Source organism: Prionailurus bengalensis, chromosome X (assembly GCF_016509475.1).
Source record: "Prionailurus bengalensis isolate Pbe53 chromosome X, Fcat_Pben_1.1_paternal_pri, whole genome shotgun sequence".
Lineage (NCBI taxonomy): Eukaryota > Metazoa > Chordata > Mammalia > Carnivora > Felidae > Prionailurus > Prionailurus bengalensis.
The window spans coordinates 64,292,034-64,310,255 of record NC_057361.1 but is presented as its reverse complement, the minus strand read 5'-3'; the positions used below and the strand labels follow the sequence as shown (position 1 = coordinate 64,310,255).

At 36.8% G+C, this 18,222-nt stretch overlaps 1 protein-coding gene across 1 annotated transcript in view; it reads left to right on the top strand.

Annotated features, from left to right (window-relative positions):
• Positions 1 to 2,694: 2,694 nt before the first annotated feature.
• The window catches only part of LOC122477084 (fibronectin type III domain containing protein 3C1-like), an 87,832-nt gene continuing 72,304 nt past the window's right edge, over positions 2,695 to 18,222 (top strand). The window contains exons 1-5 of the mRNA XM_043569989.1: positions 2,695 to 2,775; positions 8,546 to 8,621; positions 10,152 to 10,228; positions 16,187 to 16,460; positions 17,287 to 17,845. Of these exons, the coding sequence (XP_043425924.1) occupies positions 2,695 to 2,775; positions 8,546 to 8,621; positions 10,152 to 10,228; positions 16,187 to 16,460; positions 17,287 to 17,845 (1,067 nt within the window). The remainder of the gene's footprint in view (positions 2,776 to 8,545; positions 8,622 to 10,151; positions 10,229 to 16,186; positions 16,461 to 17,286; positions 17,846 to 18,222) is intronic.

Below are 18,222 nucleotides of genomic sequence, written 5' to 3'. Positions count from 1 at the left end.
TGATGTTACCTGCTGGGTCTTTTGCCCATGGAGAGGCCATATCACCTCTACCAAATGCATTCCACGCAGGGGAACCGCTTCTCCAAATGTGACCTAGGGAATCCTCAGACCACACTCTTCGCTCCCAGGATTCTGCCCTGCATCCTCATCAGAACACCACCAGGCACTGATCTCTGAAACTTCAGACTCTGTGCTCCAGTGTTTATAAAAAAACTGACAGTATTGAAGCCCTGTCTTTTGGGAACAGTTTTCTTGTGTAGTCCCCTGCATGTGTTTTCATTTTATCTCTACTTGCTTTCAGGGTGCTTTCTTGTGCAAACCCAATATGTTGCTCTCTCTCCTGCTCTCTCTTTCTCCTCTCCATGAAAAGGGTTCCCTTCCCTCTGTGGAGTCACAGCTCTTCTCTTCCCCAATTCACCTGTCCACACAACGTACCTGCTACATTCTCTCCCTCAAATTATACAGATTGTTCTGTTAATCCTCAGATTGATTTCCTAGGTGTTCAAAATGGTTTCATGTTGATCTAATTTGTTTGAGGGATGAGACAGGCCTAGGGTCTCCTTACTACTCTGCCATCTTAACTCCCAACTTTTTCTTTAATAATACTGATATGTCTATAAAAATGACAAAGTTCTATAGTTCTGAATTTTGATTATTCAATATATTATATATACTAAAAAGGATAAATGTATCCTCATGAAAAACTAATTGTGATATCATTGTTACCTTAAATTTTTATTGTTCTTATAAAATAATTTTTTGTAACATTGGTAGAAATTAAAGATCTAAACATGAATTTATCATTTAACCCTTAAAATGATAGAGTAATGAAAACATAAAGGGATGGAATAAAATGTTATCCAAGTGTTAAAACAAAATTTGATTCCTCATATAATAAACATCATTTGGGGTGCCTGGGTGGCTCAGTTGGTTAAGCATCTGACTCTTTGTTTCAACTCAGGTCATGATCTCACAGTTCAACAACAGACTCCACACTGTCAGGGCAGAGCCTGCTTGGGATTTTCTTTCTCCCGCTTTCTCTGCCACTCACCCACTAGCTTGATCTCTCTGACAATAAATAATATACTTAAAAAAATTTTTAAACCAACATCATTTAACCTGTAAAACTTAAATACTAAAAACAATTTCTCTAAATTGGACACAATTACATATAATGTTAACTTGTTAATAGGAATTTTTAAAACATTTATATGTTAAGGAATATACCAACTAATTTTAGTTTCAAAACAATTAAAACTCCCTTCTCAATTTTTACTCAGGTATAGTTATCTACCTCAGACTGTCCATTTTGAATCTGTTGATGTATGGATGTCACCCAAGATTGAATCAATGATTAAATTAATTCTAGATCTTTTGGTGCCCAACTATAGAAAAGATAAAGAGATGAAGCAGCAAACTCTATTAATATGACATATCATGTGCACCAATTATTGGAAATTCTGATGAAAATGAGTAGGTTAAGGGATGGGAGGGTATATATACACATACACATGCAAAGAGTTTGTTGCCATAGTCTCTATTTTAAAAATGTCATTGTAAGTTGTTTCAAATCTTGATCAATCAAGTCATTAGAATGAGCTGGAGAACAGTGACTTTTGCCATAAGTGAAACAAATTTTGTGGTAATACAAGAGAGATTTAAGTTAGCCTAAAGTGCTTTCCACTGTTGAGTAATCTAAAAAGAACATTAAGTCCATAGCTAGTCCCTATATCTATATCCTAGAAGGACATACACATTTTCCTGCTGGATATGCCCCCTGCTTCTTTATGAATCCCAATACTTTTCCTTTCAAAAAAAAAATAAGAGTCTCTCATTTATAAAAAGTTGTATTTCCAAGCAAAAAGTATCCTAATACTGTATAAAAAACTTGATAAGGAAATGATGTAAGTAGTGACTAGAATTATGACATAGTGAACATTCTTTTAAATCAGTGTTACCAAGGATTTGTGAAACACAACAGTACACTTCATTTGGAAGACTTGCCTAGCTCCAAGAGGTTCTCTCTTGAGTAGCCTCTTTCTCCACCTTCAAAAGAATCATATTTTTCTTTCTGATTTTTGTCCAAGTGTTTATGGAATCAAGAATCTGGACTAATCTACCATATTTTATCACTTGTAGCCATCTACACATGAAGTATTTGAATCTGGAAATTATTTTAAGTTTAAAGGTTTGGGTTTGAAGCTTTGCATTATGCTTAAGATATTTGGTTTTAGTATCTAAGTTAAGGTAAAAGCTATGTTCCTATCCTTTTTAATAGGATCTAGTTAATTCTTACAGCCTTCTAATCCATATAAAGTCTTATTTGACCGTTAACATCATAGATTGGAAATTAACCGAACTTGATCTGAGTCAAATGACGAATGACTTAACTAAACCATTCTTCACACTGTGAAATAGAGCTATCTTCACTTGTTTTCATGAGTGAGGAGTGAACAAATCTCTGCACTCTATATTTCATATATTTTTATTTGTGAAAATCAATGATTATTTTGAAATGTTTCCATAAAACAATATCAGTTAAGTAAACATTTTCGGAGAGAAAAGTTATCTAAAATGGCTTTGCTAAGGACTATTTCATCAGGTTTTGTCATTTAAAATCACTACTTTGACTTAATTTGTTTAATCTTTCACTTTTAGAAACATCACTTACTGTAAAAGTCAATCTTTTTAGACATGGCTGAACATGGACTTGCACCTACTCTTACTGAAATACCTCCTATAGTTCCAGTTATCAATGGGGACTCCATGCAACAGGTAAGGATAGTTTTGCTTAATTTTTCATTATAACTGGACAATTTTTTCTTGAATCCAGTATTGGCTTTTATTTAGAAAAAGTGTGTCATTTTTATGTTTGGTCATTTAGTTCACAAGTTTCCAGTCTTTTCACCAACATTGATTAATCTTACTTGTAGGCCTTTTAAAATCCTTTTAGAGACATTTAACATTACCTTAGGCCACATATAACCTCTTTTTAGGTTGCTTTAGCTGTTTTTTCAGTCTCCCTTGATCAGCTCAAAACTCCTGGTGTTGAAAGTTTATACTATCCACAGACAGTATCTTCTGAAGAATAGTTTAAAAATATGACTCTAGGGCACCTGGGTGGCTCAGTCGGTTAAGCATCCAACTTCAGCTCAGGTCATGATATCGCGGTTCACAAGTTCGAGCCCCACATCGGGCTCTGTACTGACAGCTCAGAACCTGGAGCCTGCTTTGGTTTCTGTGTCTTCCTCTCTCTCTGCCACTCCCCCCACCCATGGTCTGTGTGTGTCTCTCTCTCAAAATGAATAAATATTTTAAGAAATTTAAAAACATGACTCTAAAGCAGACTAAACTTTTTTTTTAATGAAATTTATTGACAAATTGGTTTCCATACAACACCCAGTGCTCATCCCAAAAGGTGCCCTCCTCAATACCCATCACCCACCCTCTCCTCCCTCCCACCCCCCATCAACCCTCAGTTTGTTCTCAGTTTTTAAGTCTCTTGTGCTTTGGCTCTCTCCCATTCTAACCTCTTTTTTTTTTTTTTCCTTCCCCTCCCCCATGGGTTCCTGTTCAGTTTCTCAGGATCCACATAAGAGTGAAACCATATCGTATCTGTCTTTCTCTGTATGGCTTATTTCACTTAGCATCACACACTCCAGTTCCATCCACGTTGCCACAAAAGGCCATATTTCATTTTTTCTCATTGCCACGTAATATTCCATTGTGTATATAAACCACAATTTCTTTATCCATTCATCAGTTGATGGACATTTAGGCTCTTTCCATAATTTGGCTATTGTTGAGAGTGCTGCTATGAACATTGGGGTACAAGTGGCCCTATGCATCAGTGCTCCTGTATCCCTTGGATAAATTCCTAGCAGTGCTATTGCTGGGTCATAGGGTAGGTCTATTTTTAATTTTCTGAGGAACCTCCACACTGCTTTCCAGAGCGGCTGCACCAATTTGCATTCCCACCAACAGTGCAAGAGAGTTCCCGTTTCTCCACATCCTCTCCAGCATCTATAGTCTCCTGGTTTGTTCATTTTGGCCACTCTGACTGGCGTGAGGTGATACCTGAGTGTGGTTTTGATTTGTATTTCCCTGATAAGGAGCGACGCTGAACATCTTTTCATGTGCCTGTTGGCCATCCGGATGTCTTCTTTAGAGAAGTGTCTATTCATGTTTTCTGCCCATTTCTTCACTGGGTTGTTTGTTTTTCGGGTGTGGAGTTTGGTGAGCTCTTTATAGATTTTGGAGACTAGCCCTTTGTCCGATATGTCATTTGCGAATATCTTTTCCCATTCCGTTGGTTGCCTTTTAGTTTTGTTGGTTGTTTCCTTTGCTGTGCAGAAGCTTTTTATCTTCATAAGGTCCCAGTAATTCACTTTTGCTTTTAATTCCCTTGCCTTTGGGGATGTGTCGAGTAAGAGATTGCTACGGCTGAGGTCAGAGAGGTCTTTTCCTGCTTTCTCCTCTAAGGTTTTGATGGTTTCCTGTCTCACATTTAGGTCCTTTATCCATTTTGAGTTTATTTTTGTGAATGGTGTGAGAAAAAGGGTCTAGTTTCAACCTTCTGCATGTTGCTGTCCAGTTCTCCCAGCACCATTTGTTAAAGAGGCTGTCTTTTTTCCATTGGATATTCTTTCCTGCTTTGTCAAAGATGAGTTGGCCATACGTTTGTGGGTCTAGTTCTGGGGTTTCTATTCTATTCCATTGGTCTATGTGTCTGTTTTTGTGCCAATACCATGCTGTCTTGATGATGACAGCTTTGTAGTAGAGGCTAAAGTCTGGGATTGTGATGCCTCCTGCTTTGGTCTTCTTCTTCAAAATTCCTTTGGCTATTCGGGGCCTTTTGTGGTTCCATATGAATTTTAGGATTGCTTGTTCTAGTTTCGAGAAGAATGCTGGTGCAATTTTGATTGGGATAAACTTTTTTCATACTCATTCACAGCTGTGAGTTCAACTTTCTAATATTTAAAAGTAACATTTTGAGCTGCGATGACTTCTACCTACAGGACTGGTTTCAAGAAAGAAAGAGTATGGTTTACATTTGACATTTATTCACTTAAATTTTTTTAATGTTTATTTTTTAAAGAGAGAGACAGAGACAGGGCGTGAGTGGGAGAGGGGCAGAGAGAGGAGGAGACAAGAATCCGAAGCAGGCTCCAGGCTCTGAGCTGTCAACACAGAGCCCGACATAGGGCTCAGAACCATGAACTGCAATATCATGAGCTGAAGTCAGACACTTAACCCACTAAGCCACCCAGGGGCCCCTAACATTTATTCATTTAAAGTAACCTATTCAAGGGGCACGTGGGTGGCTGAGTCAGTTGAGCTTCTGACTCTTGATTTCAGCTCATGTCACAATCCTGAGGTCGTGGGATCAAACCCTGCACTGGGCTCCTCCCTGGGTGTGGCGCCTGCTTGGGACTCTCTCTCTCTCTCCCTCTAAAATAAAATATAAATAATTTTTAAAATCTATTCAAGAAAAGTCTTATCTACATACACAATGTGAAAATATCACTTAACTTTTCTTTGGAATTCAAAAAAGTAAATATTGTACTTCTGGCTTATACATTGGCTTGACATCACCATATCAAAAGGAACTGAGATAAAAATGACCATATTGAAATTAAAAGTCCTTTTTTACTAGATGGAGAATTATCATCTGGACACCACTGTTGGAACACAGTATACTACAAATTATTCACAAATGATGACTCATCCCAAGAGATATACAAGATGGCCTTCTTGTCCACAATACTGGATACAACAAGTATGTCTGAATTTTACCATCAGACAAATTTTGTTTTCTGTTTTTCTTTTTTTGTAGGGTTTTTTACTGGAGAGTGGGTGTTGGTCTTTCCATGTCAATGCACCTGTTTTCTATGACTTTATTAAGTTTCATTTGGGTTGGAAAGGACCCATTACTTAGGGATATTGAATTTCTCCTAAGTCCCCATTGATCCAATTGTACTCTTCTTCTTGAGCATTTCAAAACTTCAATAATTAGTGAATCTGAATATTTCTCAAAATGAAAATAATGAACCTCCATACTGTTTTCCAGAGTGGCTGCACCAGTTTGCATTCCCACCAACAGTGGAAGAGAGTTTCACTTTCTCCATATCCTCACCAACACCTGTTTTTTGTGTGTGTTGTTAATTTTAGCCATTCTAACAGGTGTGAGGTGATAACTCATTGCAGTTTTGATTTGTATTTCCCTGATGATGAATGATGTTGAGCATCTCTTCATGTGTCTGTTGGCAATCTAGATGTCTTCTTTGGGAAAATGTCTATTCATGTCTCCTGCCCATTTTTTAAATATAATTTCTTGTCAAACTGGCTTACATACAACACCCAGTGCTCATTCTAACAAGTGCCTTCCCCAGTGCCCATCACCTGCTTTCCCCTCTCCCCACCCCCATGAACCCTCAGTTTGTTCTCTGTATTTAAGAGTCTCTTTATGGTTTGCCTCCCTCCCTCTCTGTTTGTAACTATTTTTTCCCCTTCCCTTCCCCCATGGTCTTCTGTTAAGTTTCTCAAGATCCACATATGAGTGAAAACATATGATATGTCTTTTCCTGCCAATTTTTAACTAAATTATTTGTTTTTTGAGTGTTGAGTTTTATAAGTTCTTTATACATTTTGGATACTAACCCTTGATCAGATACGTCATTTGCAAATATCTTCTGCCATTCCATAGGTTGTCTTTTAGTTCTGTTGATTGTTTCCTTTGCTGTACAGAAGCTTTTTATCTTCATGAGGCCCCAATAGTTTATTTTTGCTTTTGTTTCCCTTGCCTCAGGAAATATATCAAGTAAGTTGCTGTGTGGCTAATGTCAAAGAGGTTGCTGTCCATATTCTCCTCTAGGATTTTGATGGCTTCATCACATTTAGGTCTTTCATCCATTTTGAATTTATGTGTGTGTACAGTGTAAGAAAGTGGTCCAGTTTCATTCTTTTTCACGTTGCTGTCCAGTTTTCCCAACACCATTTGTTGAAGAGCCATTTTTGCATTGGATATTCTTTCCTGCTTCGCCAAGGATTAATTTACAATATAGATGTAGGTTTCTTTCTGGGCTTTCTATTCTGTTCTATTGATCTATGTGACTGTTTTTGTGCCAGTACCATACTGTCCTGATCACTAGTTTTGTAATAGACCTTGAAGTCTGGAATAGTGATGCCTCCAGCTTTGCTTTTCTTTTTCAATGTTGCTTTGGCTTCTCAGGGTCTTTTCTGGTTTCATAAAAATTTAGGATTGTTTGTTCTAGCTCTGTGAAAAATGCTGTTGGTATTTTGATAGGGATTGAATTAAATGTGTAGATTGCTTTGGGTAGTATAGCCATTTACACAAATTTGTTCTTCCAATCCATGAACATGGAATGTTTTTCCATTTCTTTGTGCCATCTTCAGTTTCTTTCATCAGTGTTTTATAGAGTTCAGACCACAAGTCATTTACCTCTTTGGTTAGGCTTATTCCTAGGTATCTTACGGTTTTTTTGTGCAATTGTAATGTGATTGATTCCTTGATTTCTCTTTCTGTTGCTTCATTACTGGTGTATAGAAATGCAACCGATTTCTGTATTTTGATTTTATTTTGCATTGTGTGACTTTACTAAATTTATGTATGAGTTCTAGGAATTTTTTGATGGATTTTTGGGGGGGTTTCTACATAGAAAACCATGTCATCTACATAGATGAATATAATGAATACCATGTCATCTACAAATAGTAAATGTTTGAATTCTTCTTTGCTGATTTGGATGCCTTTTATTTCTTTCTGTTGTCTTATTGCTGTGGCTAGGATTTCCAAAGCTAGGGTTAAAAAAGAATGGTGAGAATGGATATCCCTGTCTTGTTCCTCAAAAAATTAAAAAAAAAAAAAAAAAAAGAACTACATTATGATCCACGAATTACATTGCTAGGTATTTATCCAAAGGATATAAAAATACAAATTTGAAGATATATGTGCATTCCGATGTTTATAGCAGCATTATCTACAATACCCAAATCATGGAAACAGTCCAAATGTCCACTGACTGATGAATGGATAAATAAGGTGTGGTATATCTATACAATGGAATATTATTCAGCTATAAAAAATAATGAAGTTTTTCCATTTGCAATGACATGGACAGAGGTAGAGAGCATTATGCTAAGGTGAAATAAGTCAATTAGAGAAAGACAAATACCATATTATTTCACTCATATGTGGAATTCAAGAAACAAAACAAATGAGCAAAGAAAAAGAGAGAGAGAAACCAAGAAATAGACTCTTAACTGTAGAGAACCAACTAGTGATTAGCACAGGGGAGGGTCCTGGGGAGATGGGTTAAATAGGTGATGAGGATTAAGGAGTACACTCTTGTGATTAGCACTAGGTGTTGTATACAAGTGTTGAATAACTAAATTGTACAGCTAAAACTAATATTACACTTTATGTTAACTAACTGCAATTTAAATAAAAACTTTTAAGAATTACAATAATGATTTTTCATAGATTAACAGAAAAGTATGTCATCAAAGAATGGTTTATTTCTAGATTATATTGGTGCAAGTTAACCCTGGGGAGACCCTCACCCTCAAGTCTGATGATGGGAATATTCAGAATATCCAAGGTCAGTAAAAGTATAATCAGGTTTGTGTTACTTGAAAGCAAATAGATTACTAGTAATTAGTATCCTTTCCTGTTGGAGCCAGATGGAATGCTCTTAAATTTAATGTGTATTTATTTTTGAGAGATAGAGGCAGAGTGCGAGCAGGGGAGGTGCAGACAGAGGGGGACACAGAATCTGAAGCAGGCTCCAGGCTCTAAGCTGTCAGCACAGACCTCGACGCAGGGCTCGAACTCATAGACCATGAGATCATGACCTGAGCCGAAGTCGGATGCTTAACCAACTGAGCCACCCAGGGACCCTGGAATGCTCTTAAATTTATATAGTCCTCACAGGAGCATAGTATCAATAGAACAAACAGAGCTAGTCTTACTAGAAATCTTCATGTAAGATACTTTTTTAAATTGAAGATTAAATCAAGAATTCCATTTGAAAAATTTCACATTTGGAATATATTGATGGCCACCGATAGTTTTAGACTATGCTCTTATTGGAGGTTATTATGAGGCCTTCGGAGAGCTGATTCATTCATACATTCAAATATTTCTTTAGTGCCTATCATGTTCCAGCACTATACTAGATATTCAAAATATAATAATATACAACAAGGGGGTAAATTATTTATATATGCATATTAATTTGCTATATATGTATAAATATACATATAGAATTGATTCCACAGCAATATGAAATTAATATTTATGTACTATAAGATTTAGTATTATTTCAAATTGTGATGACTGTTTCTGTTCTTATGCCATTATTTTGTATCCTGAAGTGCTTTAGAGTTATGTCCCAAAAATTTTTTAAACATTCTCATTTAGCAATGGATTCCACATGGCTGCTATATAAAGTTTATTGCAAACTAATGTTTATTATTTTCCCCATTATTAAAAATAAATTGCCATTCTATGACTTGAAAGCCACATATATTATTTAAACTAAACATTAATTATAATTTCAAATAAAAGAATGATGACTCATGAAAGTTTCCATTCTATGTCTGATTTTTAGTTCCTATGCAATTGTATGTATAAGACGGTAAGAATACCTAGTATAGAAGTAGGGTATCACATGAGTAGTATTGGGTGCTTCTCTATATTACTCTGTTTTCTAAAAACTATTTCACTTTACTATTATCACTGAAAAGCTTAAAATTTAAATTTTATAATGTAACATCACTATATGAAATATATTTTATGGTTCAGAGTAAAACTATTACTCAATATATACATAAGTAAAAGTACAATTATACTGGAAAGCTGATAGTTCATTTTTATTAGCAGTAAAATTTGCCAACATTTTTATAATATAAATTTTACCCAATCCACATTATGTGCTTTATTTTCCATCATTTGGATGAATTTGCATTGATTCATCTACATTCATACCTAGTCTCCTTTACAAGTAAACAACTTGCACTTTCAAAATGGCTGGCTGTTGTTAAAGTTTGCAGCTAGTTTTCACTGTGAAAAGTTAAATAGACTTTGTTTAAAGTTATTAAAGAGTTTATTAATAATAATTCTCTTTTAGGACCCGCTGATGTACCTCTAATGTCACCAAGTGGCACTTTGCCACCAATATATCTTCCTCCTGGTTACATGTCTCAGGTATACTAGTATGTTTTGATTTAATATTTAGCACTAAGGCATCATTCAACAGTTATTTTTGTGTCACTATATGATAAGAGAACTTCTGGAATACTATTTAGTTGTTCATTTTATTGTTATCATCATTGCTAAAAAGCAATTTCAGTGATGCTTAACCAAATCTCCCTTAGATTGTCTTGTAAATAATTCCTTATTCATCTAACGAATTTATATCTCTTCACATTTATTAATCCTCTATTGCTTTTTGTTTCTGAGTACCTTAACCAATCTTAATTATCTATTACAATTGCTGCAGTAATGGCTTCTGATAGTATGTAGGCTTTAGTCCCTAAAATTAGTATTTTCAGTTTAGTAGTATTTCATTCACAGATGCTAGACAACAAAGGACACTTTCTGTAAATTCCTCAAATATTTACTAAGCACTTAAATAGAAAAGGATATTTGGCTTCCATAGATATTAACAAGATATTCCATGGCCTCAGAAGTTTATAATTGAGAATGTGTCTGTTTCTATTGCACAACTGTGGAAATCAAAAACATGCTTAAGTCAATATGGTTTGATTCTAAATGGAATTATCTATTTCAACAATACCTAACAAAAATACAAATGCATATACTTTTTCACCTAGCAATTCCATTTTGAGGAATTTATCCTACAGATTTTTTTACAAATGTGGAATAATGAGTGTACAAGACTATTCATTACAATATTCTTTATAATCTCAGAAGGTTGGAAACAACTCGCGCTTGTTAACGGAGAACTGTGTATAATGGAGGACATCCATATAATGGAGTACTATGCAGCTGTGCAAAAACGTGGAGAAGTTCTATGTACAGATATAGAAAGATCTTTAGGATATATTGCTAAGTGTAAAAAGCAATGTACAGATGGTAATAGTGCAAATTATGCTACCTTTTATGCCATAAAAATGAGGAAAATAACAATCAGTATTCTTGCTTGTATAGACAAATTCTGGAAGGATTCATAAGAAACTAAGAACAATCATTATCTATTGGGGGAGCAGATAAGGTTTAGGAGGGAATTTATTCATATATAGTTTTTTATACTTTACGGTTTTAAACCATGTCAATATATTATCTATTGTCAAAAAATTACCTTTTTGGTGCTGAAGGGGTACTTGAAGAAATCATAGCTGAGAAGTTCCCTGAACTGGGGAAGGAAAAAGGCATTGAAATCCAAGAGGCACAGAGAACTCCCTTCAGACGTAACTTGAATCGATCTTCTGCACGACATATCATAGTGAAACTGGCAAAATACAAGGATAAAGAGAAAATTCTGAAAGCAGCAAGGGGTAAACGTGCCCTCACATATAAAGGGAGACCTATAAGACTCGTGACTGATCTCTCTTTTGAAACTTGGAGGGCCAGAAAGAAGTGGCACGAGATTTTCAGGGTGCTAGGCAGAAAAAATATGCAGCCAAGAATCCTGTATCCAGCAAGTCTGTCATTTAGAATAGAAGGAGAGATAAAGGTCTTCCCAAACAAACAAAAACTGAAGGAATTTGTCACCACTAAACCAGCCCTACAAGAGATCCTAAGGGGGACCCTGTGAGACAAAGTCCCAGAGACATCACTATAAGCATAAAACATACAGACATCACAATGACTCTAAACCCATATCTTTCTATAATAACACTGAATGTAAATGGATTAAATGCGCCAACCAAAAGACATAGGGTATCAGAATGGATAAAAAAACAAGACCCATCTATTTGCTGTCTACAAGAGACTCATTTTAGACCTGAGGACACCTTTAGATTGAGAGTGAGGGGATGGAGAACTATTTATCATGCTACTGGAAGCCAAACGAAAGCTGGAGTAGCCATACTTATATCAGACAAACTAGACTTTAAATTAAAGGCTGTAACAAGAGATGAAGAAGGACATTATATAATAGTTACAGGGTCTATCCATCAGGAAGAGCTAACAATTATAAATATCTATGCGCCGAATACCGGAGCCCCCGAATATATAAAACAATTACTCATAAACATAAGCAACCTTATCGATAAGAATGTGGTCATTGCAGGGGACTTTAACACCCCACTTACAGAAATGGCTAGATCATCTGGACACACGGTCAATAAAGAAACAAGGACCCTGAATGAGACATTGGATCAGATGGACTTGACAGATATATTTAGAACTCTACATCCCAAAGCAACAGAATATACTTTCTTCTCGAGTGCACATGGGACATTCTCCAAGATAGATCATATACTGGGTCACACAACAGCCCTTCATAAGTTTACAAGAATTGAAATTATACCATGCATACTTTCAGACCACAATGCTATGAAGCTTGAAATCAACCACAGGAAAAAGTCTCGAAAACCTCCAAAAGCATGGAGGTTAAAGAACACCCTACTAACGAATGAGTGGGTCAACCAGGCAATTAGAGAAGAAATTAAAAGATATATGGAAACAAACGAAAATGAAAATACAACAATCCAAACGCTTTGGGACGCAGCGAAGGCAGTCCTGAGAGGAAAATACATTGCAATCCAGGCCTATCTCAAGAAACAAGAAAAATCCCAAATACAAAATCTAACAGCACACCTAAAGGAACTAGAAGCAGAACAGCAAAGGCAGCCTAAACCCAGCAGCAGAAGAGAAATAATAAAGATCAGAGCAGAAATAAACAATATAGAATCTAAAAAACCTGTAGAGCAGATCAACGAAACCAAGAGTTGGTTTTTTGAAAAAGTAAACAAAATTGAAAAACCTCTAGCCAGGCTTCTCAAAAAGAAAAGGGAGATGACCCAAATAGATAAAATCATGAATGAAAATGGAATTATTACAACCAATCCCTCAGAGATACAAACAATTATCAGGGAATACTATGAAAAATTATATGCCAACAAATTGGACAACCTGGAAGAAAGGGACAAATTCCTGAACACCCACACTCTTCCAAAACTCAATCAGGAGGAAATAGAAAGCTTGAACAGACCCATAACCAGTGAAGAAATTGACTCGGTTATCAAAAATCTCCCAACAAATAAGAGTCCAGGACCAGATGGCTTCCCAGGGGAGTTCTACCAGACGTTTAAAGCAGAGATAATACCTATCCTTCTCAAGCTCTTCCAAGAAACAGAAAGGGAAGGAAAACTTCCAGACTCATTCTATGAAGCCAGTATTAGTTTGATTCCTAAACCAGACAGAGACCCAGTAAAAAAAGAGAACTACAGGCCAATATCCCTGATGAATATGGATGCAAAAATTCTCAATAAGATACTAGCAAATCGAATTCAACGGCATATAAAAAGAATTATTCACCATGATCAAGTGGGATTCATTCCTGGGATGCAGGGCTGGTTCCACATTCGCAAATCAATCAACGTGATACATCACATTAACAAAAAAAAAGAGAAGAACCACATGATCCTGTCAATCGATGCAGAAAAGGCCTTCGACAAAATCCAGCACCCTTTCTTACTAAAAACCCTTGAGAAAGTCGGGATAGAAGGAACATACTTAAAGATCATAAAAGCCATTTATGAAAAGCCCACAGCTAACATCATCCTCAACGGGGAAAAACTGAGAGCTTTTTCCCTGAGATCAGGAACACGACAAGGATGCCCACTATCACCGCTGCTGTTTAACATAGTACTGGAAGTTCTAGCATCAGCAATCAGACAACAAAAGGAAATCAAAGGCATCCAAATTGGCAAAGATGAAATCAAGCTTTCGCTTTTTGCAGATGACGTGATATTATACATGGAAAATCCGATAGACTCCACCAAAAGTCTGCTAGAACTGATACAGGAATTCAGCAAAGTTGCAGGATACAAAATCAATGTACAGAAATCAGTTACATTCTTATACACTAACAATGAAGCAACAGAAAGACAAATAAAGAAACTGATCCCATTCAAAATTGCACCATGAAGCATAAAATACCTAGGATTAAATCTAACCAAAGATGTAAAGGATCTGTATGCTGAAAACTATAGAAAGCTTATGAAGGTAATTGAAGAAGATTTAAAGAAATGGAAAGGCATTCCCTGCTCATGGATTGGAAAAATAAATATTGTCAAAATGTCAATACTACCCAAAGCTATCTACACATTCAATGCAATCCCAATCAAAATTGCACCAGCATTCTTCTCGAAACTAGAACAAGCAATCCTAAAATTCATATGGAACCACAAAAGGCCCCGAATAGCCAAAGGAATTTTGTAGAAGAAGACCAAAGCAGGAGGCATCACAATCCCAGACTTTAGCCTCTACTACAAAGCTGTCATCATCAAGACAGCATGGTATTGGCACAAAAACAGACACATAGACCAATGGAATAGAACAGAAACCCCAGAACTAGACCCACAAACGTATGGCCAACTCATCTTTGACAAAGCAGGAAAGAACATCCAATGGAAAAAAGACAGCCTCTTTAACAAATGGTGCTGGGAGAACTGGACAGCAACATGCAGAAGGTTGAAACTAGACCACTTTCTCACACCATTCACAAAAATAAACTCAAAATGGATAAAGGACCTAAATGTGAGACAGCAAACCATCAAAACCTTAGAGGAGAAAGCAGGAAAAGACCTCTCTGACCTCAGCCGTAGCAATCTCTTACTCGACACATCCCCAAAGGCAAGGGAATTAAAAGCAAAAACGAACTACTGGGACCTCATGAAGATAAAAGGCTTCTGCACAGCAAAGGAAACAACCAACAAAACTAAAAGGCAACCAACGGAATGGGAAAAGATATTCGCAAATGACATATCGGACAAAGGGCTAGTCTCCAAAATCTATAAAGAGCTCACCAAACTCCACACCCGAAAAACAACCCAGTGAAGAAATGGGCAGAAAACATGAATAGACACTTCTCTAAAGAAGACATCCGGATGGCCAACAGGCACATGAAAAGATGTTCAGCGTCGCTCCTTATCAGGGAAATACAAATCAAAACCACACTCAGGTATCACCTCACGCCAGTCAGAGTGGCCAAAATGAACAAATCAGGAGACTATAGATGCTGGAGAGGATGTGGAGAAACGGGAACCCTCTTGCACTGTTGGTGGGAATGCAAATTGGTGCAGCCGCTCTGGAAAGCAGTGTGGAGGTTCCTCAGAAAATTAAAAATGGACCTACCCTATGACCCAGCAATAGCACTGCTAGGAATTTATCCAAGGGATACAGGAGCACTGATGCATAGGGCCACTTGTACCCCAATGTTCATAGCAGCACTCTCAACAATAGCCAAATTATGGAAAGAGCCTAAATGTCCATCAACTGATGAATGGATCAAGAAATGGTGGTTTATATACACAATGGAGTACTACGTGGCAATGAGAAAAAATGAAATATGGCCTTTTGTGGCAACGTGGATGGAACTGGAGCGTGTGATGCTAAGTGAAATAAGCCATACAGAGAAAGACAGATACCATATGGTTTCACTCTTATGTGGATCCTGAGAAACTGAACAGGAACCCATGGGGGAGGGGAAGGAAAAAAAAAAAGAGGTTAGAGTGGGAGAGAGCCAAAGCATAAGAGACTCTTAAAAACTGAGAACAAACTGAGGGTTGATGGGGGGTGGGAGGGAGGAGAGGGTGGGTGATGGGTATTGAGGAGGGCACCTTTTGGGATGAGCACTGGGTGTTGTATGGAAACCAATTTGTCAATAAATTTCATATATTAAAAAAAAAGGATATTATGCTAAATGAAGTAAACCAATGACAAAAAGAAAAAAAAATAAAAAATAAATAAATAAATAAAAATAAAAAAAAATAAAAATAAATTACCTTTTTGAAAGCTATGGTTGTGGAGACAGGAAAGAATTATCTTCTGCTTGATATAGTTTCACTTCATTATTACTTTTTGATCCCTTAGGTTTTCTAAATTAAGAGCACAGGATATAAATCTAACAGTAGAAAAATGCCGACTTTTGTTAATTCCAATATGTTTATATGGTTCTGTCTTCCAACTTAGGTGGTGGAAGAAAATGGCATTCGCAAAATTATCATTGTGCCTCAGACAATTGACTATCACACAACCATGCCTGCTCCTATACAACAAGTACCACACTTCATTACACCATCCTCTCCTATATATCCACAAGGTGCTCAACTTATGCATCCCCCAGCTCAAGGGGAGTTTCCACCACCTTACATCCAAGAGCCTATGCCACAGCAGCTGCCACCACCACCGCTGCCACCACCACCGCTACCACCACCAGCAACACTTATATACCACGAGCAACAAGGTAGTATATAATTTTCTTAAACAGGAAATATTTTGAGTTTGTTAAAATTAACAGCTTTGGGAAAGTTTTGGGAATGATTGCATTTATGCATGTATATTAGATTAATAAAAATAAGTACTGGTTTCTATCTTAGATAAAATGCTGATAAACATAATTTTCTATAAATTTTTTGTACTTTGATATAACACGTGATTTATGATATTTATTTTTACTAATTGGGTCAATATAATCATACCAGAAATTTATAAAAGAATGTTTTGATTATTAATTTCATGCAGTGGGAATATAAAAGACACTGAAGGGTCAACATTACAATCATCTTAGAACCTTAAAATTTGGAAGTGGAGACATTCCCTGGGAAAACACTATCTGTATTTGCTCATGTTTTTTTTTTTTTTTAATTTTTTTTCAACGTTTTTTATTTTATTTTTGGGACAGAGAGAGACAGAGCATGAACAGGGGAGGGGCAGAGAGAGAGGGAGACACAGAATCGGAAACAGGCTCCAGGCTCTGAGCCATCAGCCCAGAGCCCGACGCGGGGCTCAAACTCCCGGACCGCGAGATCGTGACCTGGCTGAAGTCGGACGCTTAACCGACTGCGCCACCCAGGCGCCCCAGCTCATGTTTTTCTTTCTATACATATCAAAACATTATAGAAACACACACACACACATACCTAATATCTGTATTACAGGAAAATAGGGAAAATTTGAAAAGCTAAACATAGCTTATCAGTGTTTTTTTGCTGGTTTGAGTAATATATTAAAAAGACCCTGAGATAGGTAATTATTATAATTATTAAACAGTAGTCCATTGTCTCTTTTAGAAACTTATTCCCATGGAAGAGCAAATTATAACCAGTTTGATGAAAGGGCTGCTAAAATGGAAGAACATATGAAGAAAAATCTGGGAGAATGTAAAGGTGGCGTACACAATAGCTATATGGTTAACAACACCTCTTTGCTTGTGAACAAAACCAATGATTTCTCTAGTATTCCTCCTACTCCAAGCACTTACACTGTGGACTATGCTCCAAGTACCTACACTGTTGACAATACCTTAAGCACCTACACTGTGGAAAATACTACACAAACCTACACTGTTGATAATACATCAAGTGCCTACACTGTAGACAACACTTCAAGCACTTTCACTGTGGACAATGGCCCAAGTATGTACACTGTAAACAATGCTCAGAACATTTACACTGCTGACAATACTCTCAGTACTTACAATGTTGACAACCCTCAAAGCACTAACATTGCTGATAATACTCCTAGCAATTCTTCCACTGACCATGTGCCTAGTACTCCCACTACAGACAGTGCTCTTCCTTCCACAATTGATAGTGTTCCAAACCCTTCCAGCACTAATTATGTCCCCACGCCTTCCACTTCTTTTTTTTTTAATTTTTTTTTTTATGAAATTTATTGACAAATTGGTTTCCATACAACACCCAGTGCTCATCCCAAAAGGTGCCCTCCTCAATACCCATCACCCACCCTCTCCTCCCTCCCACCCCCCATCAACCCTCAGTTTGTTCTCAGTTTTTAACAGTCTCTTATGCTTTGGCTCTCTCCCATTCTAACCTCTTTTTTTTTTTTCCTTCCCCTTCCCCATGGGTTCCTGTTCAGTTTCTCAGGATCCACATAAGAGTGAAACCATATGGTATCTGTCTTTCTCTGTATGGCTTATTTCACTTAGCATCACACTCTCCAGTTCCATCCACGTTGCTACAAAAGGCCATATTTCATTTTTTCTC